Source organism: Excalfactoria chinensis, chromosome 14 (genome assembly GCF_039878825.1).
Source record: "Excalfactoria chinensis isolate bCotChi1 chromosome 14, bCotChi1.hap2, whole genome shotgun sequence".
Lineage (NCBI taxonomy): Eukaryota > Metazoa > Chordata > Aves > Galliformes > Phasianidae > Excalfactoria > Excalfactoria chinensis.
Window position 1 is genome coordinate 10,893,624 of NC_092838.1, and position 27,373 is coordinate 10,920,996.

The window sequence follows — 27,373 nt, forward strand, 5'->3', positions numbered from 1 at the left end:
ATGACCCTAAATTCACCCTTATGTCCCCCAACTCACCCTAATGTCCCCCAATTCCCCTTTATTCTTCCCCACGTCCCCCTGTTCCCCAGCCCCTGCAGTCCCCCCGTGTCTCCCATGCCCCCAGAGCTGCAGTTCCATCTCAGCCCGCAGGGCGGCGCCTCACCCCGTTCCCCCTCCCGCCCCGCTCCGCGGCCTCCCACCGCCAGGCGGCGCCATCTCCGCACACCCGATGAGGCCGGGAGGGGCCGCTCGCTGATACCGGCAGCCGAGAGCTCGCTTCGCTTCCGCCTTCAGGGCAGGACCGGGGAGGAGGGGGGGGGTAAAGTTCCGCTTCCGGGTCGCGCTGTGCCGGTGTTGGCGTTGAGGCGCGGCGCTGCCATGAACCGACCGAAGGCGGCGGCCGTACGGCGGCCCAGCGCCGCCCCGAAGCCGTCCGGTGAGTGCGAGGCCGCGGCCGAGAGGCCGTGCCGGGGGCCGCCCCGTTTGCCTTCTCGGTCCCCATCACGCTTGTCGTCCGTTGCAGCTCACCCGCCGCCGGGAGACTTCATCGCGCTGGGCTCCAAGGGGCAGGGCGGCGACGGCAAGGCCGCCGTCACTCTGCTGAAGCCGGCGCCCGCCGGGCTGCCCTCCGAGCGCAAACGGGACGCGGCCGCCGCTCTGTCGGGCCCCGCGGGGCTGGGCGGGCTCAGCAAGCGGCCCAAGCTGTGCGCCACGCCGCCGCTCAGCGCGCTCGGACGGCTGGCAGAGGCGGCCGTGGCGGAGAAGCGGGCAATCTCACCCTCCATCAAAGAGCCGTCCGTCATCCCCATCGAAGGTAAGGGCGGCACGGCCTCGGTTTGATGGTTGGGAGCCTTTCTCTCAGCTCGTGCGGTGTCGTTGATGTGCTGCTGGCCTTAAGGATTTCCCCTGCTGGAACTGGGGACTAAGTCGCATTTTCATCACCTTTTCTTCCTTGTCCATGTTGGGTTGTGCTCATCTGGCCTGAAAAACTTAACAGGGACAACATCACTGAGGGGCTAAAGGCGTGCAAGGCCTCCGTCTTGATACAGCTTCCTTTCAGCTGGTTGTAGAGAGCAGTAAGGTCTCCCCCGAGCCTTCTCCAGAGTGAACAGTCCAGTTCTCTCAGCCTCTCCCTGTAAGACTCATGTTCCAGATCCTTCACAGCTTCCTTGCCCTTCTTCATACATACACACTCAGTCTTGTATTAAGGGTCCTGTCACATCCCGCACACGAGGGGGAAGGAAGGGATGGCACAGTATTCAAGGTGCGGATCCATGTTTTGCTTTCCTTGGGGGCTGATCCTGGCAGCGTGTCGGGGCAGGTTGAGGGTAAAAACTGGTTCCTGTGTGTCGGTTGTTGCAGTTGTTCCCACGGTGCTGCTGGATGAAATCGAGGCAGCAGAGGCTGAAGGTAACGATGACCGCATTGAGGGGGTGCTGTGCGGAGCGGCCAAGCAGCTGAAAATGAACCGAGCCAAACCTGACAGCACGCTGTACCTGAGCCTCATGTACCTGGCAAAGATCAAACCAAACATATTTGCCACCGAAGGAGTTATCGAGGTGAGGGCTGTTCCGTGGGGACTGCTGGGTTTCCTGAAGCATCCTGCTGTATGTGTCTGAAGTCTAATTCTGGGGCTCCTGCCACATCACGAGCATAGCTGCGGCTGCTGCCTGGCCAGAGCACAGTTAGCATGTCTTTGTAGATGCTGCAGTTCTGTGTCAAGTCGCTGAGATTTGTAGCTCTTCTTCTAAAGCTTTTCTGTATGATTTTGGGGGTTTGTAATTTAATTTCTTTTTCCTTTTTTTTTTCCTTTATATAATCTTCCAGGCATTGTGTAGCCTGCTCCGAAGAGATGCCTCTATTAATTTCAAAGCTAAAGGGAATAGCCTTGTGTCTGTCTTGGCCTGCAACCTTCTCATGGCAGCTTACGAAGAGGATGAGAACTGGCCGGAGATCTTTGTCAAGGTTGTTGAACAAAGGATGCTTCTGCTGAGCTGTGGCAGTGGTGGGCAAGTTGTATGTGGTTTGCATTCTCTGCTGCTTTCTTTCCTGTAGGTTTACATTGAGGACTCCCTAGGAGAGCGCATCTGGGTGGACAGCCCTCACTGCAAGACATTTGTGGATAACATCCAAACAGCTTTTAACACAAAGATGCCTCCTAAGAGCATGCTCTTGCATGGGGAAGTTGGTCGTAGTGGTGGGGACATTAGTGCTGGTAAGTGGATGTTATAATGTGCTGATATGTGAGGAGGTGTAAGTGTGAGTGATAAGCAGTGGAAAGAGTCATCTCATGATGTGTGCTTTGTGCTCATCTCTTGTAGGAAGTAGCCCGCACCCTTCCATGACAGAGGAGGAAGACAGCCAGAGCGAGCTGCTGATTGCAGAGGAGAAAATGAGCCCAGAACAGGAGGGCCAGCTCATGCCCAGGTAAAGTGCTTTCCTTTCCTGGTGCAGCCACGTGACAGATCTGTGTGTGCTCACCCACTCCTGAAGTGCTGTGGCAGAGATCTCCCTCTCTGCGCGAGCTGTCCCATAACGCTTGCTAGAGAACGCTGAATATCAGGAGAAATGAGTAGATTTGTTTTTGTAGTCTTTATTGTGAGCAAGAAAAAATGCTGATCTCTGGACACAGTGAAGCATACCAGAGCTGGCTTGGGAGGAAGTGAATAAAATGTAGGTTGTATGGCCCAGGTATGACGACCTTGCAGAGAGTGTGGAGGAGTATGTTCTGGACATGCTGCGGGATCAACTCAACCGGCGCCAGCCCATGGATAACGTGTCCAGAAACCTCCTTCGTTTGCTGACAGCAACTTGTGGCTACAAAGAGGTGCGACAGATGGCCGTGCAAAGGCTGGAAATGTGGCTGCAGAATCCAAAGGTAAGGATGGAGGCTGCTGGACCTTGAATTTTTGGGATCTGGTCTGAAATTCAGCCAGGAAGGCGAGTTACATTTCTGATCTGTGTTGGCCACTGGCTGCAGTTTTCCTGTTCTTTTTCTGCAGTTGACCAAACCAGCTCAGGACTTGCTGATGTCTGTTTGTATGAACTGCAACACTCACAGCTCAGAAGACATGGAAGTTATCTCCAACCTGATCAAAATTCGTCTCAAGCCAAAGGTCCTTCTCAACCACTACATGCTATGTGTCAGGTGAGTGAGTGGCTACATCTGTGGTGGGCAGAGGGAGAGCACTCCATTAGATGTGCCCAGGGCCTCGGTTCTGGATAGTCTTGTTAAATATCTGCTTTGGCCATGAAAGATTGTGTCACATTCAAATGAATTTAATTGGTCTGGAAACCCTCCAGTAATTGTTTGGCATCTCTGAACATGGCTACTGCTTTGCCACCTTTAGTTTTGCCTATTAAAGACAAAGAAAAATCAGAATGTGAATCTAGCTGAAATCTCAGCTTTCAAACCTCTGGTTTTCCCTTGCAGAGAGCTGCTGAATGCACACAGGGATAACCTGGGAACTACGATTAAGTTTGTGATCTTCAATGAGCTTTCAAATGCAAGAAATCCCAATAACATGCAGATCCTGTATACTGTTCTTCAGCACAGCTCAGAGCAAGCGCCAAAGGTAGGTGTGGTGTCTTGTGTGACTGTTGGTGGGCCCGGATCCCAGCATGAAAGTTTTAGCTGAACTGAGGCTCAAATGAAATCTTTCCACAGACAGCTGTGCAATAGTATCATACTGTTTTGAAATCACCTCGTTAAATTTGTTATGAGTAAATGTGTATGTGTTCTCACATTCAGAGTGACCAGCCTTGTAATAGAATTTCATTAGAAGCATGTATTGTAGCTCACTGGTGCTTGAATGACAAACAGTATGGGTTTTGTTCTCTGAGTGCTGATATTTACAGTGCACTGAAAGTCCTGTTTTCCCTCAGTACCTAGCAATGGTGTTCCAGGATCTTTTGACTACGAAGGATGATTACCTGCGGGCTTCCCGGGCACTGCTGCGAGAGATCATCAAACAAACAAAACATGAAATCAACTTCCAGGCCTTCTGCCTGGGCCTTATGCAGGAGCGAAAGGAGGCCCAGTATGCAGAAATGGAATTCAAGGTAGCACTTGGTTTGATCCACGTAATGCTGGGTGGTACCAGTGGTGTGCTGGGCTTTTCTGCATCTGTTTGGTTCATTTGTTTGTTTGTTTTTCCTGACAGATATATATATTTTTTCCCTTTGTTATCTGAGTGACTCGGTATTCGTGTCTTGCAATTCATAACAGATCTTCCATATTCCATTTCCAGACAGTCACAGCTTGTTCTTTTTATGATGAAACGCTTTTTCAGGGGATGGCTGTAATTTGATTTACTTTGTTTTCAGGAGCGGTTTGTCATCCACATAACTGACCTTCTGGCTGTCTCCATGATGCTTGGTATCACAGCCCAGGTGAAAGAGGCTGGAATCGCCTGGGACAAAGGAGAGAAAAAGAGTAAGCATAAAAACCTGGATTCCCTCCGAAGATGGGTATTTTGTTAGATATGTCCTGGCAGTGCTGGGACTGAGTGAACATTACGGCTAGAATTAGGAAGAAGTGTATGCCACGTTCTGAATAGCAGTATGGGGTTGCGTGCTGTTATCCCACGACCAACGGAACTGTATGTAGTTGTGGCATTGGCGTGTTGGCTGAATAGATGGGTGCCTTTTGTGGGACAGGGTCACGTTTGAAGGGGCAGCAGTAAGGATTGCCAAGTCTGTGTTTCTGAGATGGCAGAGCTTTTGGGATAGCACTGAAGCGACTGCTGAGATGTCTTCTCATGGTCATTCTTCATCTGTGTTATGGTTTGGGATTTTGTTGCAGCATGTAGCAGAAAGTGGAGTGTGTGCGCTGTCAGCGTTGGGATGCTAAAGGCTCTGACTTCTTCCCAGTTTACTTAACATTCAGAGCCTTGGTTACTTCCTGGTCTTGAAATGACTGCCATCTCCTGCTTCGCTCTGGATGCCATTCCTGTACGTGTGTAGTTTCCTAATTTGATTGTCTTTCAGATTTGGAAGTGCTGCGGTCTTTCCAGAACCAAATTGCTGCTATCCAACGCGATGCTGTCTGGTGGCTTCATACAGTTGTTCCATCTATCAGCAAGCTGGCTCCGAAAGACTATGTGCACTGGTAAGAGAGCTTGGGAACCTACTGTGCATATCCGGTCCCTTTCCCAACAGTGTATGGCACGTTGTGAAGACCCTTGCATGTGTCCTTTTGATTCCACAAGGAATTTCCAGTTATCTGATCACAAATGATTCCTGTGGACCCCTTGTTATCCTTCTGTCTGATGTTTTTTCACTGTGGGAAATGAACTGTTGAATGTTTTCTTGAGACTCACACAGATTATGTTTACTGTCCTCTTGGTTCTGACAGCCTCCACAAGGTGCTCTTCACAGAACAGCCAGAGACCTACTACAAATGGGACAACTGGCCCCCTGAGAGCGACCGCAAGTGAGTGTGTGCTCCATCTGTAGCTGGGTACAGAGGCAGAGCTACTCTAACTAGAGGCAAAGGAACTGGTGTTTTCTGCTGCTTCTTTATGTAGTTCTGTGTTAAAAAGGCTTGGAACTATGCTTCCTTTTTCATCATCTGTTACACTGGCGACTGTTGCACCAGTCTGTCTGTTCTTCTTCCTTGCTTCTTTTTTCCTTTGCCAACCTGTTCTGTATTTTAATGCTGTAACTGTGAGAAGGACAGCCCTGTACTGTTTGGCTTGTACTGGTGTAACGTTAGGGAGCTCAGACTCACAGAGGCTGAAGTGCAGAGGTACAAAGCAACGCAAGCAATTTGTTTCAGATAGTTGCATTTGGACCTGGAGACCAGGAAAATGCTTGGAAGCTAAACTGTACTTTATTTTCTGCTCAGGTGAGCTGTAGGGTCTGTGGAGAGTTTCAGCAATCCTCGTGTTGCTGTCAAGAGAGGAATAATCAGTGTTGTCTCATGCAGCTTCTTCCTTCGCCTCTGCTCTGAGGTGCCCATCCTTGAAGACACACTGATGCGGATCCTTGTGATTGGTTTGTCACGGGACCTTCCTCTTGGCCCTGCAGATGCCATGGAACTTGCTGACCACTTGGTGAAGCGTGCTGCAGCTGTGCAAGCAGATGGTAAGACTGTACAAAGCTTCAGCCAGCAAGTGGTTCCTTCTGTCTGTGTCTGCTTAGCACCGCTCAGAGCTGAGGCAGCTCCTACCATATTCCAAAGGGCCTTTGCATCGCTCAGAGCATGTTTTAATCTTGATGGCTAAGCATTTGGCTCAGGGCCAGACGTGTATTGCTGTTGCTTTCTCAACGGAGAAGGTTCTTATTTTTTCCTACTGTTTCTGCCTGTTTCTAATCATCAGTCGGTGGGGAAATACTGGTTTTGTTGAGGACGAGAGGCTGTGATTTGCCACCCAGAGCTTTGAGCTACCATTTCTAAATTCAATTCAGTCCTTTATCCAAACAATAAAATGAACAGAAATTTTTAGGGCATTCAAAAGTGAAAGTGTTGGAAGTTAAAGAGATTAACCCGTGTGTTCGTGATCTTCTCATTTATATTATTTTAGCTCAGTATCCTTAGGCTTGTTTTAAGTGTTGCCACTTTTTGAGTTGTGGCTTTTTAATCCTGTAATATCTTGAGAACAAGACCACAGTAACACAGTTGCTTGAAGCTCAGTTTTTGTTGCTTTGTTGGTTTTCTTGAAGGACTTCCAGCAAGGTAAACTGGTCAATAACTTGCTTTGTTTTTTCCTCTTCTCCAGATGTCGAGGTCCTCAGGGTAGAGAGAATCCAGCTGATTGATGCTGTCTTAAATCTGTGCACTTATCACCACCCAGAAAATATTCAGTTACCCCCAGGGTAAGGTTTATCACATAGATAATCTCAGTGTGATCATTTTTCAGGATGCTTCTCCCAGGTGTAATTTTTAGTAATAAAATCCCAGAGAAATCTTTTCAATGTTGTGTTCTGGTGAGAATTTCTCCTAGGCAAAGATAGTTCTGAGTCACAGAATAGACTTTTCTTTGCAAGAACTCTGGTCTTTCTGCTCTAGAAATCTTCATCTGAACTCTGCTGTCACACCGGGAAGAGATTTTTGGGGTTTTTTTTCCTGAAAACCACTGAACTGGTGGTGCCAAATCTAAACAGCGTATGATTAAGAACAGCAGTTTTGTAGTGGCTTCCAGTAATCAGATCACTTGTATCTGTCGATGGCTTTTGTAGGTACCAGCCTCCAAATCTAGCTATTTCTACCCTGTACTGGAAGGCCTGGCCTCTCCTGCTTGTAGTGGCTGCGTTCAATCCTGAAAACATTGGTGAGTGTGAACGTTTTTCAGGGTACCAGTTCTGCTGCAAAAACTTGTGCTAGCAAATTGTACTGTGCTGAATGGTCCCTGTGTGCGTGCAAAAAGAAACAATATGGGGGTTTGGACTGGCATGCGACTGGAGTCAGTGTCTGTGCCCTGAATGTGGTGGGATGTTCCAAAGTAAGCTTGTGTCTCCGTGACTTGGACTGTGATAGAGCTTTTACAGAGATTGAGGCTTTTTCCTGTTTGCCTGAATACCTTTATCTTCTGTGCTGTAGGTCTGGCTGCGTGGGAGGAGTACCCCTCTCTAAAGATGCTCATGGAAATGGTCATGACAAAGTTAGTATGTGTAGATCCCTCTATAAATGGTGTATTTCTGAATTCAGCTCATGTCTGTTGGCTTCTTCCTTGTTAGTGGAGCTGGCAGTAGTGCTGCTGTTTGAGCAGGAAAGGAGTTTTTCCCCCAAGGGAATATAACCAGCATGGGGTGACTGTGATGTTAATTTGCTGAAAGGTTCTCAGTCTCTCCCTGGTGCTCCTGAGTAGCTGCCTTACTTTTATTTTGTTTTCCTTAATAGAGCTAATAACATGGGGACATTGCTTGTTTCATACATTTTGAAAGGGACAAGATAACTGTTTTTTGCTTGTTTTCTCAGTAATTACTCCTACCCTCAATGTACCTTGACGGATGAGGAGACTCGCACAGAGATGATTAATCGTGAGCTTCAAATCTCCCAGAGGGAAAAGCAGGAGATTCTTGCATTTGAGGGTCATCTGGCTGCTGCGTCCACAAAACAAACCATAACGGAGAGCAGCAGCCTCTTGCTGTCCCAGCTGACAAGTCTGGACCCTCAGTGAGTACCCTTGTACAGTCTGTTGGTATTAGGAAATTCCAGTTAATCCTGGTCAGGAACTCCTGCTGCTAATAAGGAGGTTGGTGGGGGTTGAACGTGTAGTATGTGTGTTGCAGCTTGTATGTAGCCTTCATGCACTGCTGAACTGGTTGATCACCACAATGAAAGTGTGCCTTGTCAGTGATTAACTTCTTGTTTCTCTGGCAGGGGCCCTCCACGCAGGCCTCCACCACATGTCCTGGAGCAGGTGAAAAGCCTGAACCAGTCTCTTCGCTTGGGCCACCTCCTGTGTCGAAGTCGTCATCCTGACTTTCTTCTCAACATCATTCAAAGACAGGTAAGCTCCACTGATGGACTGGCAAAATTAGGATCTGATCTCTTCTTTCTAAAGCTTGAGCAGAGCAAGGGTGTATGGGAAATTGGTAATCACAGCCTGAACCTCTGATTAATCATCTGAGGCAAGTGTTGTCACAGGTGAGAGTAATGTAGCTGTGCTCCTGGAAGGGGTGGAGCTTGACTCCACCTCCTCTAGACCTCATTTGAGGGCTGACCACCACCGAGGCAGCATCTCTTGGAGATTGCTCCCTGGTGGAGATTGCCTCAGCATTTCCTAGTGAAGGCATCTATATCAGTGAGTTTCCTTATAAATAACCTTTTGAATATCTGTTACCATCTTTGTATCATTCCACCTTACAAAGGGACAGAAGGAAGCTGAGTATGGTGCAGGAGAAGGTGGTTTATTGCTCAGGAATGAAATGATTAGTGTGCTGTATCTATGTTCTGCTGATCCTGCGTTGTCATTCTCCTGCTTCCTAGGCTTCATCGCAATCAATGCCATGGCTGGCAGATCTGGTCCAGTCCAGTGAGGGCTCCTTGGATGTCCTACCTGTGCAGTGCCTTTGTGAATTCTTGCTTCATGATGCTGCTGATGAGTCGACCTCAGGTGAAGAAGAGGAGGAGGGTGAGAGTAAAGAGCAGCGTGCCAAGAAACGCCAGGTGAGGGGTCTCTTGGGGGAGCAGTTCTGTTACCTGTTTTCTGTGCATCCTGAATTTGTTTCCACTTAAAAGTCCAACTTCTTGCTCTACAGAGACAACAGAAACAAAGGCAGCTGCTTGGACGGTTGCAAGACTTGCTTTTGGGTCCCAAGGCAGACGAACAGACAACCTGTGAGGTGCTTGACTATTTCCTGCGACGTCTGAGTTCCTCCCAGGTGGCCTCACGGGTCCTGGCCATGAAGGTGAGCAAAAGTAAAATCTGTTTGACTAGGTCTTTATCAGGAGCTGAGGGTTGAGAGCAGTACTTTGTATCATCCTTCTTTGCTAACTCATCTCAATCTCCAGGCCCCATCAAATGCACTTCTGTTTCATGCTGCTCAGAATCTTCTCTGTTCGACAGCCAAGTAGTACCTTTTTAAGATAAAGCTGTGTTTTGCTGTTCCCTGTGAAGTTCAGGTGTAGACTCAGCAGATTGTGAAGTACAAGGAGTAATTGGCAGCAGCTGTTTTCCATAGGGAACGTAAATTAGTAAATGCTTGGTGCTCTAGAGCATAGTCACGGCAGGCAGAATTGCAGAGTTCAAGATTATGCTTACAGAGGACTGAAACTTTAAGCAGGGTAGCTGTCAAGCAAACAGGTTCTGTGTTGTAAGTTGTGTGTGCGGCAGTCGGATTGCTCCCTGATGTCTGAAGCTTGTTTCTGTTCCACTCACTTGTATGGAACTGGTTGATCCAGCTTCATGCACATGGGCTGTCTGTGTGATTTCTGCAGGGCTTGTCTTTGGTGCTGTCAGAAGGAGGACTGCGGGATGGAGAAGAGAAAGATCATCCCATGGAAGAAGACTCTGGTGATTCTGAACTGCTGCAGGGTTATCAGTGGCTGCTGAGAGACCTCCCAAGGCTGCCACTGTTTGACAGCGTTAGAGCAACAACAGCTGTTGCCTTGCAACAGGTAGGTGTTACCTGGAAGGGAGAAGTGACCAGATCTTGGGCAAATGATTCTTTATCCTACTCATGCTAAAATAGATCTGAGCAAGCTGTGTGGCTTGTCATATTAATGTTTTTATATTCTTGCAAAACAGCATACCTTCTGCTGGTGCTTATTTTCATCGCTTCCTGATCTCTAATGAGAACTGTGTCATTCTAGGCCATCCACATGGAGACAGATCCCCAGACCATCAGTGCTTACCTGGTGTACCTGTCCCAGCATGCCCCTGTGGAGGAGCAGGGACAGCATAATGACCTTGCTCTGGTAAGAAACTGAGTTGCAAAGACGGAGGGATTGCACAGGGAGGCCTGATGTGTTGAACTCGTTGTCCAGGGCAGCAGTAGCTTGCTGTACCAGCAGGATGGGGTTTATGGGAGCACATGAAATTGATAACTGCATAGTTGTGTTTCTGGATATGTGATGAAGGGCAACTTGTGTGGTTGATTTCATATTCAAACAGAAAATCAAGAGTCACGCTCTCCAGTCTAGCAGCCTGTCTCAGGTAGTATGGGAAGTGCAAGAGCAGACAGTGATTTGAAGGGAATGTCACCATCTGGTCGCATTTCTCAAGTAAACAGGTGTTAAACCTGCATGTATCTGGAGAGAGAATGGAAAGTCAGGAACCTTAGTGGTGGGATATTCATTATTGAACTTCTGACTCATTTTTTTTCTTGTTAAAGTCTGGTGATTTTGGGATGGTTGGCTTGTATACAGTGGTTATTCATTGTTGTCACTCTGGGTTCTCTCTTCATTGCTTTTAAGTCCATTAACCAACATCCTTTGTAACAGCCTTCTGGAGACTCAGTTGTGTGAGATTGACAGGCTCTTTATGCTTTAGTAGATTCTCTTACATATGTGGGTCTTGCTGAATGTTTAGAGAATCACTGTTCCTGCTGTGTAAATACTGGTAAATGCTCCCTTTTCATGGGATGCATTAGAAAGTATCTGTGCTACAACGTGGGACACTGTTAAGTTTTCACAGGGTGCACACAATTTGTTTGGTCTTTCTAATTTGATGATTCCTGTCTTGACTCTCTATGTTGGTCTCCAGACTCATGTTAACTGGGCTGATGATGGAAACTGGAGGATGTGGCATAGTGAGGCAGTAGGTCCTGTCTGTGTTACTTTTGTAAAGAGCTCACAGACCTTCTTCTCCTGCAGGACGTAGCCCGGCTCATAGTGGAACGTTCTACCATCATGTCTCACCTCTTCTCCAAGCTCTCATACTCTGCTGAGTCAGATGCGGTGCTTGTTGCTCTTCTCTCCATCTTTTCTCGCTACATCAAATGCATGCGCCAGAGTAAGGAAGGCGAGGAGGTGTACAGATGGGTGAGTTCCTCCCTACCTTTCTTAGGCAGGTAGATAAATGTTGAGTTAACACAGAATATGCCCATTGTGGGTTGCTGAGAATGCAGAAGCTTTGTCTGGTTCAAAAATTTCCTGATCTGAGTGTAGCTGGAGGTTGACGTAGCATCAAAATCACGTTGTTTTCCTTCCGTGTCTTCTTTTGCCACTGTTAGAGATACTGGGGCTAGATTGAACTTTGGTCTGAATAAACTTGTCTGTTCTTATGGTCTCCGTTCATCTGCTTCTCACAGATCTCATTTTCTGTTCCTTCCCCACCATTGCTCATCTGTTTGGTTGGTTTTTTTCTCCTTTTTTTTTCCAGTCAGAGTCACAGGATCAGGTGTTCCTTCGTTGGACTAGTGGTGAAACAGCCACTATGCATATCCTTGTGGTGCATGCCATGGTTATTCTCCTGACCCTAGGGCCACCTCAAGGTTAGTAAATGTACTCAGATTTGTTCAAAGGGTGGTGGACTGTACAGAGAGCCCGTATCTGTGTAACAGGTTAGGTCAGAGCTCTGCCTACCCAGCCTTGTCCTTTGCAACATTTGCTAATAGCTGTAGTATCTATTAGAATGTTGCTGCATGGACGAAAGGATTTGTAGGCTTATTTGCTGCCTTCTGCAGAGAGCAGAAAATATTAAAATGGTGTGTCCCTCCCTGCTGAACAAGGACTTCAGGGATTACTGTGGGATGAGAACTGGGCACTCAAATACACAGGTCACATTTCCATTCGATAGTGGTTATTCCTAAGTTGTTTCTAGCCTTTGAACAAGAAAGTGTTCTGGTGGATTGATTCATATAGAGAAGGATAGAATATTCTAGGTCCTTATGTTCATGAGATTTTTGTGTCTGCTCTTAAGCAGGGGATGGTGATTTTTACACATTATTGGATATATGGTTCCCGGAGAAGAAGCCCCTTCCTACTGCTTTTCTGGTTGACACCTCAGAGGAGGCCTTGCTGCTCCCTGACTGGCTAAAGCTGCGCATGATCCGCTCTGAGGTCCCACGGCTCGTGGATGCAGGTGAGCCTGTGGGATATTCGCTGGTGTTTCACACCCTCCTGTAGGGAAGGTAGTCTTTTCTGCTCAGTTCTTCTGTGTGTTCCAGCTGTGCTACGTGGATGCTTTTGTTGGGGCCATCAGTCACTGCAGACCTTGCAGTGAGCTGCTTTTGTATGCAGCTGAGTGATGGCTTTTATAGATGGTGACTATTACTTCTCAAGAAGAGGAGAGCTTGTACAGCTTCTGTGTTTTCTATGTGCTGTAAAGGAAATAGGTGACTGTTATTTGGATACTATCTACATTATAAGAGTTCAGCTCAAATTAAAGTACACAATCACCAGACAGCAGAAGCAGCTTTGCTTCAATAGGACGTGGTGTGCTTGCAATGTGAAGGGCAGTGGCTGAAGAACGTAAGCTATATCTGTAGTTACTTCTGTCCTTGCTCAGCTTATCAGTACTGTCTTTCTTCCTGGGGTTCAGAGCTTTGTCCCTTTCTTACTAATTAAATGACAGCTCTCTATAGCCAGTGATTGAATTATTCAATAATTCCTGCCTGCAGCTATCAACAGATAGGGTGGAAGTTATTTTTTAATATGGATGATTGAGTTTCTGAGGTTTTGATCAAATTAAACAGAAGATCAAATTAGTCGGTGAGTGAATTAACTGAAAGATGCAGTAAGAAGGCAGTGATTTGCAGAGCAGTGTAGGCAGCTGTCAGACTTTTGGCTTTAGGCTGTCTGCAGTCCTGTTGTTAATGTGTTGCTTAGTCCAGCCATAAGTACGATACTGGGTAATAAAGATGACCCTCTGTAAGCAATTTGGTGGTCTGAGAACTTGATGTTTTTGTATTTCAGCCCTGCAGGACCTGGAGCCGCAGCAGCTGCTTCTCTTTGTTCAGTCCTTTGGAATCCCAGTTTCCAGCATGAGCAAACTTCTGCAGTACCTGGATCAAGCAGTGTCTCATGACCCACAGACACTGGAGCAGAACATTATGGACAAGAGTAAGAGCTTTGTATGAGCTTAACTAGACGTTTTACTTTGCCTTAAACAGTCACTGTGAATACATCCTGTGACTTCCTCATGTAAAATCCAAACTAGATCACTGGACTCTGCACCAGCTGCTTTGGTGGCTCGTTGTCTCTGCAGAGACCTGCCCAGCTCTTGTCTCGATGGCCCTTGACTGTATTTCCCAAAGAAGAGGAGGGTTTTTCTGAACTGGATTGTACAAAGTCTATAAATTGTTTGGAGGCTAAAACTATAAAAGAAACTGGGCTCATTTGCATCATGTTTACGAAGTCCAAATGAACAGCAAATTGTCTTCACTGTGGTAGCTACACAAACAGCAACCAATTCTGTAGTGCTTTACTGAAGAGGAAGGAGTAACGTATTCATATCTTGTTCTTTTTTCAGACTACATGGCTCACCTTGTGGAGGTTCAGCACGAAAGAGGAGCAACAGGAGGCCAGACTTTCCACTCCCTGCTCACAGCCTCCTTACCAGCCCGCCGAGGTACTGTCCAGGATAGCTTAAACTTCAGAATATCAAAGTTGTCTTTCAAATGTCTTTTCTCTGCTGCTCAAGGGAGGAATTCCAGTATTATTGGAGTTTTTCTATAGTTATTTGTTCTGAGTAGTACAGAGAAGTAGGTATTGCTTTGCCGTGAGGGAAAAGCTACTGGATTTCTCAGACAGTGAAGATGAAGGTGATTCAGTATTGGGGCTCCAGATGCTACTTACCATAACAGTATTTTTCTTTCTTTCCTTTTATTCTTATTGCAGACAGTGCTGAGACTGCGAAGTCAAAATCTAGCCCTGAGAGCAATCAAAGCCAGAGCCGAATCCGGGCCTTAAGCCAGGTTCGGGTTCTGGGCCCAGAAGATGATCTAGCAGGCATCTTCCTGCAGGTACTGGTATAACCTCAAGCTGATTGTCCATCAACTCCTTTCCTGCAGCACCTGTGCAAAATCTGTTTATTTGCATCTTGGACTCCATTCCTCCTGCACTGTTTGTAGGCAGGGAATAGGAAAGCCCTGCATAGAGTAAGGCTGCACTGTTACAGTCTGGTGGAGTTTATATTGGATGGACTTGTTTTTTCAGGTAGTCTGAGCATGAGGTGGCTTTTGATCATGCCTAATACTGTCGGTGCCTTCTAACATGTTACCATCTCTACATCTTGTTTGTTCTGTGTATAGTCCTTTTGTCTCAGCAGTGCATGGAGGATTTGCAAAACACTCACAGGGCCTTGGCAACAAAGCTGTATGTAAACAGCCTTTGTGCTTTGGCATGTCTGCTAGCAGAGCCTTCTTCTCTCTGATGACTTCAAAACAAACCTTCAGGGAACTAATTGGACAAGTTGATTGCCTGTATTTGGGTAGTGTGATGATCCCCCATGGTGTCAGTGTTGACAGTCAAGTTGGTGTTGCATAGATGCTGTTCCTGTACCAGGCACTAGAATATTGAAAAAGCTGTATCAAGGTTCTAGTTAGTTCATAGTCAGTGTGATTATACAAGACAAATCGACCCTCTGCTTCAGGGTACTTTATGGTATAGCAAGTCCTTTCATTTGCTTTCTCACAGACATGTTCTGTTCTGCATCCTACCAGCTTTTCCCACTAAATCCAGACCCACGATGGCAGAATTCAAACCTGCGCCCACTTGCCCTGGCATTACAGCAGGCCCTGGGGCAGGAGCTGGCTCACATCCGCCAGGGAAACACACAAGTGTCTGGAATCACAGCACAGCTTCTCCAGGCAGTAGCTGCTCTGATGAACTCACCACACAGTGGTGCGCTGGTGATGGCTATGCATCGTAACCACTTCATCTCCTGCCCACTGATGCGCCAGCTGTACCAGTATCAGGTGAGTGGTGTTGGACAAGAATCTTTGTAGTGTTGAACAAAGTGGGCTGGGAAGGAAACAAGATCTGCTGTGCATCCACTCTGTTGTGTGCAGACTTTCTACCTGTGTAATGCTAGAAATACAGCCTGGGGAGCATAATATAGAGAGACTTAAGTTGTCTGAACATAAGACAGCTGAGTGCACATTGGCCACATTAGCCTAGCACTGCTGAGAGTTGGGACTTTACCTTTAGGACTTGATGAACCTGAAGCAGTCTAGTAACTGTGGCACTGTAGGTTTGCAGCTGTGAGTCCCATTTTTGGAATCTCCAGTCTACTGTTTTGTAGCATAGACGTGTCTTGTAAGCCAGAGCATCTGCAGACAGTTTATGAAAGGAAGTCTGTAATTTCTTAAAGAGAACTTCAAGGCAGGCTAAAGGTTGCCAGTAAAATATCTCATTCCTTTCATGATGAAAGAAGACACAAAGCTACCCTTAATTATGCATGGAGAGGTGTTTTGTTCGTGACTGATATTTTCTGCTTTGCATTTCTACATTAGAAGCTGCTGCCTTGATTTCATTGAGGTACAGTCTAACAGAATAGGTGTACTCTGTGTATTCGTGGCAGTATGTGCCACTGTCTGCCACTTCTGCTGTCTTTGTTTTATCCTTAAAGTGTGTGTAAACAGGTGTCTTTTGCTGCTCTCCCCAGCGCTGCATGCCACAAGACACTGCCTTCTCCTCTCTCTTCTTCAAAGTCCTCATGCAAATGCTGCAGTGGTTGGACAACCCTGCAGTGGAAGATGGTCCTCTACGTGCTCAGCTGAAGGCTTTTGCTGTGCAGTACTCCTCAAGGCACAGGATCAGTGACGGTACTGGCATTGTGCAGCTAATGGGGTTCTGAGTGGACCAAGTGGGTTAAGAAAGGGGCACAAACAAAGCTAGTTTGCAGTTGACGTTTGTTAGCATCTCAGTAATTAAAATAGATCTCTCAGGGAAAACTTCCATTTGCTCAGGTAAGGCATTCCGTGCTAACTGTAGACCTGGAAGATGAGCATGCAAGAATGTTCTTGGAACAAGGTCATGTCATGGCTTGTAGTTATTGTCATCTGCCATCTGCTGGGAGGAGACTATCACCAAGAGATTCATCAGGGAAATGGGTTTGTGGTTATAGAGTACTCTCATAATCCATATTGGCCTTGAGAGGACAAGATTCTTTCAATCCATATCCCGGAGAGCTATCAAGAGCTGCAGTGGCAGTAGAATGACAGTGGGATGTTTTGGGTGTGTATGTTTGAGTAGTTATGAACCACTAAAACATGGTGCCTCTGTAGAAGAGAGATCTGTTGTTGCTTGTCCTTCAGATATCAGTGCTGTAATTTCTTTGCAGTTCGAGGTGGTTTCTTGCACCTCACAGAAGCTCTGACTTTCCGTCATGACCCTGACTTGATCAGCTCCACAGTACGTGCCATTATTGCAACCCTGAAATCAGGAGAGAAGGGGAATGTGGAGCCAGAGCTGATCAGCAAAGGTATGACTGTCTTCCTGCTCTCCTCTCTACAGCAGCAGTAGGATGAAATTCCAACACAGTGAGGGAGTACCTCATATATAGGCAGTGAGAAGCAAGAAAATGCAAACTGATCTAATCATGGCCTATCTTATATCGCTTTCTTCCCCTGTGCTGGTACATGGGTTTGTAAACTGTGACCTAAGAGTGGGGTTGTCTTACAGCAAACTGTTGGTTTCTGCTAACCTAATAAGAAATAGAAGTCTGCTATTCCAGATAGAAATGGTTTCTTTCTTCCTTACTGAGCTGTTCTCTGGGGAGTTCTGCACTGATTGCTTTCACTTTAAGCATTTCATAGCTTTCACCACACGCTGAGGTTAGTGACATCGTTTTACCTCTGCTAGTCCTTCAGGGCCTGATTGAAACTCACTCTCCATACTTGGAGGAACTCCTCACAGTCCTCTTCTCAGCTACGGTTGAGACCACCTCCAGATTTCCTGCCATGAAACCAATTGCTGTGGTGAGCTCCTTGTTGCTTCAGGACAAGGAAGAGACAACAGTGAAGAAAGAGCCGGATAGTTGCAAGTGAGCCTAGGCAGTGATGGGAACTCAATGGGAGGTCTGGTTTTATGGCATCACCTCTGATACTGGCTTTTTCTCTTTAGTACTGAAGCTGCTTGGCTGGGGCCATCCTCTGGCCTTTTGAATGACTGGCTGGAGATGTTGGACCCAGAGGTGATAAGCAGCTGCCCTGATCTCCAGCAGAAACTACTGTTCTCCTGGAACAAGGTAAGAGTTGTTGGGTTGAGAGACTGCTGTGCTGACACAGCCTTTATGGGGTGCAGACCTACACCTGGAAAAAGAGTGCTGGGGGAGTCTTGTTTTGCTGCATGTTACTATACCTTTTTGAAAGCACAGTCTGACTTAAGATGGAGGTTCTGGTGTATCCTTCTCAGTACGAGGCACACATTTCATCTCATCTTTGTATTTCTTCAGCCCTGTTTTTTTTCAGGACTTTGAAGAGCATTATAGGCACGATGTAGTCCCATAGTAGCCTAGCACTCTGTTTTGATTTGCATTTTTGACGACAATTAAGTATCCTGCTCAGAAGTGCTATACCAAAGCTAAGGCTAAAGCTGAATGTCGTGACTTCTGCCATGTTTTAAACTGTACTGCACTTCAAATCCTCACGCCACGTGTTCTCTTCTGTGCTGTCTGCTTGCTTGGATTGCCATCGTTATGTCTTTTGTGTCCATCTCAAAGCAAGAATCTGTTTATGCATCTCAATTTTTGTTCCTTGCAGGCAGGATCCCAGGTGCCCTCCTTCCGCCCCTATCTCTTGGCTCTTCTCACTCATCAGTCCAGCTGGACTACGCTGCACCAGTGCATCAAGCTTCTGCTTTGCAGAAACCGAGAGCAGAGGTGAGTCTTAGTGGGTTTTCTTTTGAGCCTAGCACAGAGTTTTGAGTTGGGCAATTTGCTGTCTGAGAGAGAACAATCAGAGAAGCTGCGAACAAGAGCTGCTGAGTTCCACAGTGCATGTGCCAAGAGATGTAGCTCAGCCAAAAACAGGCTTTGTGAGAAGGATGCTGATTTCAGTCATGCTGATTTGTGTACCTTGATTTAAATATTACCTGCTGTTTGATGGAAAGAGCACATAAAGATTTGGCTGTGTTTTAAATAGGAAGTACTAATCATTTAGGTAATCCATCTAGCATTGCCCTTGTTGATAATCTTTACGAACATGGGGACTGAAAGATGGCTTGGATAGCAAACCAATGGGAATCTGTGTACCCAGGCAGGTTCTTGCTTGTACTAAACTCCGTTATGAGTCTCTCTCTTGCCCAGTTCTGATCCTGGGAGCAGCCCTAGCTCTCAGCTCTTGCATGTTGCTCTCAGATACTGGAGTTACACTGTATAGTAGTATCATGCTTAAATTTCTTACATGTGTAGACCAGAACACACTAATGCCTAGTAAGTAGTGAGGCAGGGCATGATTAAACTAACAGTATTTTTAAAGCTAGCAATATTTGTTTCCTGCAATTTCTTTATTGATTTGCTCACTAACAATTTAATTTCTGCAATCCAGGATAACAGGCAGGATGTTCTGCACCCTGCAACTTGAAGATCACTGTCTTCTTGTGTCAACTGTTTATGTCTGTGACAGACTTTTGACCTTGTGGTGCATGGCTGTGCAGCCACCGTACTGTCGCTGAATGCCATTTGTTGGGCACCATACCTGTGTTGTGCTTACTGCAACAAATATTTATCCATAATCTGGGAACAGAACCAAGCCCCTTCTTGGGACTTAATGGATCCTATTTTTACATTTTGCAGATGTTTTTCCTTCACAGTACTTGTGATGTTTAGAGACGGTACCATGTGTTTGCGTGCTGCCCTGAGGGCTGCATTGACTCTAATTGCAAATCTGTCTTCTTTTGTCTTCTGGCAGGTTTGATCCAACTGCTTCCTTGGATTTCTTGTGGGCCTGTATTCATATCCCTCGGATCTGGCAGGGAAGGGACCAAAGAACTCCTCAGGTAGTGGTTTAGTTCTTCCAAGTTTCCTGTCTGGATGGAGTGAGAGGTGATACTTTTACGTTGCATGACTTGTCATGGCCAAGAGGCAACTGGAACGTGATACAGGTGCAGTGTGCCAAATTTGCTGCCTGTACCTCAGCTGGTTACTTAGCTGCTCTATTCTATTATATATTACAACAGCAATTTGGGGTTCAAAAAGCTCATTTGAACACACATAAATTTGCCCTCTTGACACTTCCTCTGCAGCTCCTGCAGAGTTGCTACAATATCTATTAAAGATCTAGTCAAAAGGCTACAGCAGTGAGCAAACTAAAACCCAGCGTGGGATAATTCCCACTTTGCTATGGAAAGGCACTTTAATCTCTTTTTGAGTTTCCACATTACTTAAGTCTCATCTTAAGAGATGCTCCTGTCTGTCTGGAGAAAATTTGACTAGAACTAAGGATCTAGGGGATTCAGCTGGGATTAATTTTGTGTTCTGCATTGCAGAAGCGCCGTGAGGAATTTGTGCTCCATCTAAAGGCATCAGAATTGATCAGCATGGTGGAGCTGATCTTGGCTGAAACAGAAACCAGATACCAGAATACAGAAGAGGCTTCCTGCACGCTCATCCAGTCTCGACTGCCTCTGTTGCTCAGTTGTTCTCATGGGGACATTGAGAGCATGAAAAAAGTAACAGAGTATTTGACCAGCTGCATCCAGCAATGGGGTAGCAGGTGGGGGTTGCAAACTGTCTACTCTAATTGTAGTTACTTGGGCACAGGCAGCCAGGTAATGATGAGACTTGACAGCATGTCTTCATTAGTGAGTGTTCTAGAGCCCGTATAACAAGTGCTTACCATGCATTATCTTCCCAGTCATTTTAGGAGAATGAAATGCCACTCTTAAGTGTTACTGGAACCAAGAAGGTGACCTTAAAAGTGAAATTGCAGGGCACATTTTCTTTCAGGAATTTTGGCATAAAATGTTTAACGTTACTGTTTTTTTTTTCCCCTAAGTCAGCTGTTGTTTTTAATTATCAGTTCCTAATGTAGAACTTCTTGTCTACTCATCCCTTGAATCATTGCTTATATGATCAAACTGCACAGATCATTATGATTGTTTTCCAACAGCTGTGTTAGCACTGTTGGGAAAGCAGAAGATAATGTCTTTGTGTCAGCGGAGCAAACTGACCTAATTTTAACTTCCTTTATGGTAATAGAAACAATGCTTAGTAATTTCAGTTGCTATTGCATGATGATGCGTCTCCGACAGGTGTGCTAATTGTGAACAGGCTAGTCCGAATAGTTGTACTTCTGACTACTTTTCCAATTGAAATGTTGATGGCCATGAGTACTGCATAGAGGAATTCTGTGCACTGGAGATGGAAGCCTGGCTTTCTTGTTCTGTATGCAGGGGTAACTAACCAGTTTTCTAATTTCAGCACTGGAAATGGCCTCACGGTGGATCACTGTAGATCATTGATCCCTGTGAACTGGGCATGTTTTGAGAGTAGTTCAAAAAGTAGCACAGACTGAATAAACACTGTTCAGATTAGTGGTGACTACCATACAAAGTTGCTTATCATATACAAAAAAACTGTTAATAATCTGATGGCTGTGCGATGTTTGCTGGTTGAGCTAAAGCAGTAACAGAGGCTCACCTCTCCCTTTTTCTTCCAGCTCTGTGGGAAAATGCTGCCAGGACCTTCTGCTTCAGATATACCTACAGCTACCTGAGCAACTTGTGCCTCTGCCTGAGATGCTTCTCACCAGTGAAGGAGCCAGAGACAGCAGCACTTGCAAGGTAAATTTATAAGTGCAGAAAAGCCCCATTCCAGTTGTGTACCTAGAGTGAATGCTATGTTGATACTCAGACTGAAAGGAGAGAACTGGAGTGTGCTGGTTGGGTCATTTTGGTTTCTTAACCTTGCTCTTCAGTTGCACCTTCCCTGCCTTCACACTCAGGAGCAGAGTTTAGGTATGATTTATTTTGCATTGTCTCTATAAAATACTTTAAGCTGTGATTATATAAATTTCTGTGTGCCAAAGGCTTCTGTAAAGCACAAGTGTGCAGGCGTCTGATCCTGCTTTGATGTCTGTAGGGAATGTGGACTTCAGATCCTGTGCCAGCTGGAATGCTGCTTCTGCTTGCAGGTTCTACCTGGGAATAATTTCTGTTAACCTCATCTGTAGTTGGAAAGTATTTGAGAAATGGTGCTGAAGAGCCATGAGCTTGTTTGTGATTTAAACTTAACTATTTACTCACTACTTTTCTTTCTAGCTTGATGCCCTGGTTCACAGATTCATTAACCTACTTGCAGACACCAGTGACTCCAAGTCATCAGAAAGCCGTGTGTGGGATGCCAACATGGCATGCAGGAAGCTAGCTGTGGCTCATCCCATCCTCCTTCTTAGGTACAGCTCTCTCCTTTCACCATCCGTGTGACTGAGTTTACTGAAAAGCCACCTTTGCCATAGAACGGGGGTTGGGGGGGCAAGCTTGGAGCTGTCATGTAGACTGTGGAGGATCTGTGTTCATATATGAAACCTATAAGAAAGGGCATCAAAGCCATATCTTTTATAAGGAGGAAGCACTGTTTTTGGTTCCTTGTTTGTCAGGAAACAGTCTTAATAGAATTTCAGCCTACAGAGCAGAAAATGGGTGGGAAATGGTGACTGCTGATTCCATGGATACTGGGGTCAAACCCAAAACCCTGGGAGAGTTTGAGGGACACTTAAAGCCACTGAGATGTAACAACATGTGACTCTATTTAGGAAGAGGCTAGAGCTGGATGTTCTTCTGTTTGGTGTTTCAGGCACTTGCCGATGATTGCAGCTCTGCTACACGGCCGTGTTCACCTCAATTTCCAGGAGTTCAGGCAGCAGAACCACTTGACCTTCTTCATACACGTCCTGGGGATCCTGGAGCTACTTCAGCCACAGGTCTTCCAGAATGAGCACCAGACGGCGCTGTGGGACTGTCTGCTCTCCTTCATCCGTCTGCTGTTGGTAGGCAAAGTCCTTGTTGCACATTGTGTGCAGGCTGCCAGCCGCTAGAGGGAGAAGCTGATGTAACACAGGGCCAGCCCAGTGTTCTGCTATACGAAGGGAGAACCTTCGTGTATCTTAAGAGCCGAAAGATGTATAGAATACCTGGGAGAGATTATAATAGGGGAGGCCAGTGATCAGTAATCTAATTCCTAGGCCCCAGAGGTGCAGATGGAGCAATGAATCATTGCTGTTTTTGTTAACTCATCATCCTTACCCTTTCTCAGAACTACAGGAAATCCTCACGACACCTGGCTGCCTTCATCAGCAAATATGTCCAGTTTATCCAGAAGTACATCACGTGTAATGCACAAGCAGCTGTCTCCTTCTTGCAGAAGCACTCGGATCCTCTACAGTAAGCTTTCTTACTCCAGTTAATTCACGGCTTAGTTCATGGAGAGCTTGATCAGTCAGGGTGTGGTGAGATGATCAGGCAGCAAGGTAATGTGACTGCAGTTGTTAATGTGGCACTTGTTCACCTTTGCTTGCTTAAATATCTATTGAAATGATTGGCATCTCCCTTTTTATAGGTGAAAACTCAATCTGACAAAGTTGGGTGGTAATCTGAGCTCATGTAATGACTTAAATGCCCTGATAAGGTGTTGTAGTGCTCTGCAGTCATTTCCAGAGAGCCAGCAGCAGATCTTTACCTGGAGCCGTAACAGCAGGATCACAACTGCAGATACAGGGACAAACTTATTTGAGTTCTAATAGGTCACTCTGAAAGTAATGTCCCCTATTTATTTCTACACACCACCTCACTGTGCTCACATCCACTGTTTGGTCTCCATAAATGTTCAGAAATCATCAGTTAATGGGTGCTGTTTTTTCCATGTGGAGGAATTCAGTTCCTTCCCTTTGCTTCCTATGCACTTCCATGTCAAATGCCGTTTTGTCAGACAGCCCCTCTGCTGTCATCTGTCACACAGCAACATGTAACAGGAAATTGGCAGAAAATTCAGCCTTTGCTGCCATACCACCATCCATCTCTGATATTGTAGGCCAACAATAAAATGGAAGGCATTAATTTTGGAGCAACCCCTGTAGTTAACGCTGAATGGGGAAAAATCTTGCTTCTGAGAAGCTGTTTCTCCCATGCTTAATTTATGTGCTGTTATCTGTCTTCACACCTTTACTTCTATTGAAACATGCCATCTGTTCCACTAGTGACCTGTCATCAGACAACAGTGACCTAGCAATGCTGAAGTCCCTCCTGGCTGGGTTGAGTCTGCCTAGTAGGAGCAGCATCTTGGACAGAGGCTCCGAAGAAGAGAAGGATGGTGAGTCTGACCAGGATGCAAGAGTAATTCTAGCTGGCAAACCTGCAACACTTCTTGGAGTGCAGGTGTTTTTGTGTGCTGAATGCAGTGTTTCTCCTACTTCTAGCAAAAGTATTTAGAATGTGGAATGGCACTTGTGTGCTCAGCTGTGTGAAATCAGTGTCTGGGATGGGTTACTTTGTTTTGCTGTCAGTGGTACAACTGTTGGTGCAGAAGAAGAGCTTTTAGGGTAATTTTCATTACTGTAGATTTTACCTTCCAAAGTCTCACTTCAGGATCAGCCTATCAGGAGACCCTAGGGTACATTCTCTTCTCTTTGCAACTTGTATGGGATAACTAGTCAGTATTAAATCATGTCAGGAAGGTTTGTTTTCTTTACATCAGCAAAGGCTATCAGGAGGTGCAGTGAGGCAGGAGGCTGTGAGAGCTGGGAAGCATTGCTGCTCAGCTGATGGCTGGTAGGGAACAATTAAAACTATGTAGTCTGTCAAAAGTGACCTGTTCTCATTCTGTACCAGATGAAGCGGCAGCTGGCTCACTCCCCCTTGTCAGCGTCTCTCTCTTCACTCCTCTCACGCCAGCTGAAATGGCCCCATACATGAAGAGGCTCTCTCGAGGCCAAACAGTTGAGGGTAAGTGCAAGAACATAGGGCAAATGCAGCCACGTGCCAACCCCATTCTTCAGCTGTCAGTTACAGGCTTGTTTCCTGTTTACTTTGACAGTCTCCAGCAGTCAGGATGTAGTTTTGTTTTGGTTGGACTTGTCCATAACTTTGTGGTTCTGTGACAGAGGCTTCCTATGATGCTGCTGTCACTTAATACAGCAGTGCTGCAACTGCCTCTTCTTTCAGGCACCTTGAAAGTGCTCTGGGAGTTTGCATGAGTAACTCATGTAGTTCTGCAGTTTGTGGTCAGCCAGCACTGATCCAGTGACTCTGCTTTGGTACTGCTAGGAGTGCCATTTTATTTAATACAATAAAAATATCAAACTGATTAGAAGCACGATTTTGTTTGAAATCCCAGATGACCTTCATGAAGGAAAATCATATTAACGTGGCATATGGCAACAACATGCTGCTTCTCCTGAAGTGTTCTGAAATCGCAAGTGCCCAGTGTTTGTATCAGACATAAGTGGTAATATTAGGGTGACAGTTGTCCTTCCACACTAGAAACTGGGGAATATAAAAGGAGCTGAAACATGATACCCCACTCCTTCCCCTGCCCATGTCATGGCAGTGCTGGTGACCCTTGCTTGCGCAGTTTGAGATATGTTGATTTAGCAAGTTCTCATCCTGGTCTCATGTCTGTTCCCATCCTTGTTGAAGAACTGCCTTTATTATTCTAGCTCTATGTGCTCTTAAGTAAAACTTGACCATTTGGGAGGCTGGGTTTGTAGATCCTTTGCTGAATCAGTGAATTTCAGTCATTCCTTTTAACGTGCATCTTCCACCAGACATTTTGGAGGTGCTGACAGACATTGATGAGATGTCCAGACGGAGGCCAGAAATTCTTTCCTTTTTTGCTGTGAGTATGACATCTCTAAATGCCACCGAAAGTCAAAGATTCTGTTCACTAGAGTGTGTTGCACAGCCAGTTTAATTGCTGTTCTTATTCTGCTTTTGGTGGGGAGGATGGTATTACATTTCCCTTAAGATGCTGCATTTTCCATTAGGCTTTCTGACAGCAGGCACTATGTACCTTTCTACTGTCTTCTCTCCATTGCATAATAGTTCCATCATCCCCTTGAACTTCTCTTTATATCTGAGGAAGCAGTAGATTTCTGTCCCCTTTACAGTAATGGGACTAGGAGAAAGCAGAACAGCTCCATTAAAAACACACAGGAATGCAGGGAAAATTCAGCTGTCCCACACACCATAAGATTACAGAACGGTTCTTTAAAGCATTCAAAACAGGATAATCCTTATTACAGAGGGATTTCCTGTCTCAGCTGGTACCTGCTGGATTGATGCTGGAGGGGTAGTAATGCAAGTCTGCACAGTTCTGATCTTTATGTGGCCCTGTGATCCTTATTTGTGCATCTTCTCTCAGACAAACCTACAGAAGCTGATGAGCTCATCGGAGGAGTCCTGCCGAAATCTGGCCTTTAGCCTGGCTTTGCGTTCCATTCAGAACAACCCCAGGTAAGGACTGTGGGGACTCAGGCTGTTGTGAGTTGCTAAGGGGCACTGGCTGCCCACCGTGCATGCCTGTTGCTGGTGAACTGGGCTGTACTGATGCTGTGATGTTTTATTTTTAGCATTGCTGCAGACTTCCTTCCTACCTTCATGTACTGCCTCGGCAGCCGAGACTTTGAGGTGGTACAGACAGCACTGAGGAACCTGCCTGAGTACACCCTCCTTTGCCAAGGTAAGTCACTATCTGCCTCCTCTGGGGTGCATGCTTGGTGTCCTTGCAAAGGCCAAATTTAACTCCTGTTATGAAAACGGCCTTCCTGGGAAGCTGCTAAGAGTCAGCATTGCCTAGAGTAGTCTATCAGACATGTAGGTCATCTATATCGATAGCAACTTCTGTCTGAGCATCACAGAGGAGACTTGCCATAGAGATAAGGGAGGTTTCCTTGAAACAGATTTGCTCCTTTATGATTTTACTTTCTGAGTTGTGATCCCTCACATAATCACAAACCCTCAGGGCTATTACAGAGTGAATTACTCTCTGTTTAATCATAATAGAAGGAGGAACTTCTTGCATGGCTACAAGCATTCATCCAGGTGTTCCCTGGCAGATTGCTGCTCACAGGCCACTCTTCATGCTGTCTTTCTCTTTCACAGAGCACGCTGCAGTGTTACTGCACAGAGCCTTCCTAGTGGGGATGTACAGCCAGATTGACACCAGCTCTCAAATCTCAGAGGCCTTGAAGGTCCTGCACATGGAAGCCACAATCTGAACACATGGTTCTGGGAGCTTTACATCCAGTGGAATTTAACTGGACTCAATGGCTGCATTAAGGCCCTGTGAGACGGCACTGTATTTCAGCCAATGTCCTGAAGGATCAAAGAGATGACGCAGCAGGTCAGATGAAGGTCGCGAAGGAGCAAGGACAGATCTGTCTGACTATGCTGCTGTTACTGTGGGAGAAAAATCTCCTGAATGTTGTGCCAAACAGGGACCAGTTTTGTCATGGATGACACTTTTTTTGGGTTTTTTTTTCTCCAAGAGGGCAGAGCTGCTGGGAGAGCAGAAGGAAGCGTTGGCCCTTTCAGTTGAAGTCTCTGCACTTTATGCTGGAAAAAAATGTGTATATGTGCAAGGGGGAGAGACCATTGGGTTTTTTTGGCGGGGGGGGTGGGAGGGGCTGGTGGGTGAAGTTGGTTTTTTTCTTGTGGGTTTGTTTTATTTTCCCTTCCAATTAAAATGATCTTTGTTTCCATTATGCCTTTTCTGCTTCATGCTGCCATTGGTGTAGCCTGACATCCTTCTCTCCCTGTTCTTCACTGTCTTGTTATTCTAGATACAGCTTTTCTGAAAGACCTGCCTTTGTGGCCAGATGCACGCAGAGCCCTCTTGGCCTTTTACAGTTTATGCTAGAGGAAGTTTAGAAGGATTGGTGGCATGAGGAAGATGAATTTGATGATTGGGTCTTGGTAGCACCAACTGCTGACAAGATCTTGTGAGAGGTTTCTTTAAAAACAATTAAAGCAAACTTCTTAGCGCATCTGCAAACATCCCAGTCACAGCGGCTGAATTTGAGTAAGCAGCTGGCCTTCCTCTTT

At 46.0% G+C, this 27,373-nt stretch overlaps 1 protein-coding gene across 2 annotated transcripts; it reads left to right on the forward strand.

Moving 5' to 3' along the window:
- The first annotated feature begins 308 nt into the window (after positions 1-308).
- On the forward strand, positions 309-27,251 carry INTS1 (integrator complex subunit 1). Of its 2 annotated transcripts, none has more exons than XM_072349432.1 (47): positions 309-436; positions 524-814; positions 1,363-1,559; positions 1,828-1,965; positions 2,056-2,215; positions 2,322-2,427; positions 2,692-2,878; positions 3,003-3,148; positions 3,434-3,575; positions 3,886-4,062; positions 4,327-4,435; positions 4,990-5,110; positions 5,357-5,434; positions 5,930-6,087; positions 6,723-6,819; positions 7,183-7,274; positions 7,544-7,604; positions 7,922-8,119; positions 8,327-8,456; positions 8,936-9,115; positions 9,208-9,357; positions 9,887-10,066; positions 10,262-10,366; positions 11,264-11,431; positions 11,772-11,883; positions 12,312-12,473; positions 13,307-13,453; positions 13,863-13,961; positions 14,231-14,355; positions 15,055-15,309; positions 15,999-16,158; positions 16,677-16,817; positions 17,198-17,378; positions 17,459-17,582; positions 18,097-18,215; positions 19,246-19,333; positions 19,823-20,049; positions 20,995-21,118; positions 21,596-21,729; positions 22,131-22,323; positions 22,590-22,717; positions 23,530-23,642; positions 24,161-24,274; positions 25,096-25,166; positions 25,692-25,783; positions 25,900-26,009; positions 26,432-27,251. In XM_072349432.1, the coding sequence occupies exons 1-47, from the start codon at positions 379-381 to the stop codon at positions 26,545-26,547; spliced, it is 6,564 nt and encodes a 2,187-aa protein (XP_072205533.1). In that variant the 5' UTR covers positions 309-378; the 3' UTR covers positions 26,548-27,251. The 2 variants fall into 2 exon arrangements, with proteins under 2 accessions (XP_072205533.1, XP_072205534.1); XM_072349433.1 differs by having other exon boundaries at positions 12,315-12,473.
- The last annotated feature ends 122 nt before the right edge of the window (positions 27,252-27,373 follow it).

Coding starts and splice junctions, on each gene's coding strand:
- INTS1 (XM_072349432.1), top strand. CDS start 379: ATGAACCGACCGAAGGCGGCGGCCGTACGGCGGCCCAGCGCCGCCCCG. Junction 5,435..5,929: donor CCCCCTGAGAGCGACCGCAA/GTGAGTGTGTGC, acceptor TGTCTCATGCAG/CTTCTTCCTTCGCCTCTGCT. Junction 16,159..16,676: donor AAGGCACAGGATCAGTGACG/GTACTGGCATTG, acceptor ATTTCTTTGCAG/TTCGAGGTGGTTTCTTGCAC.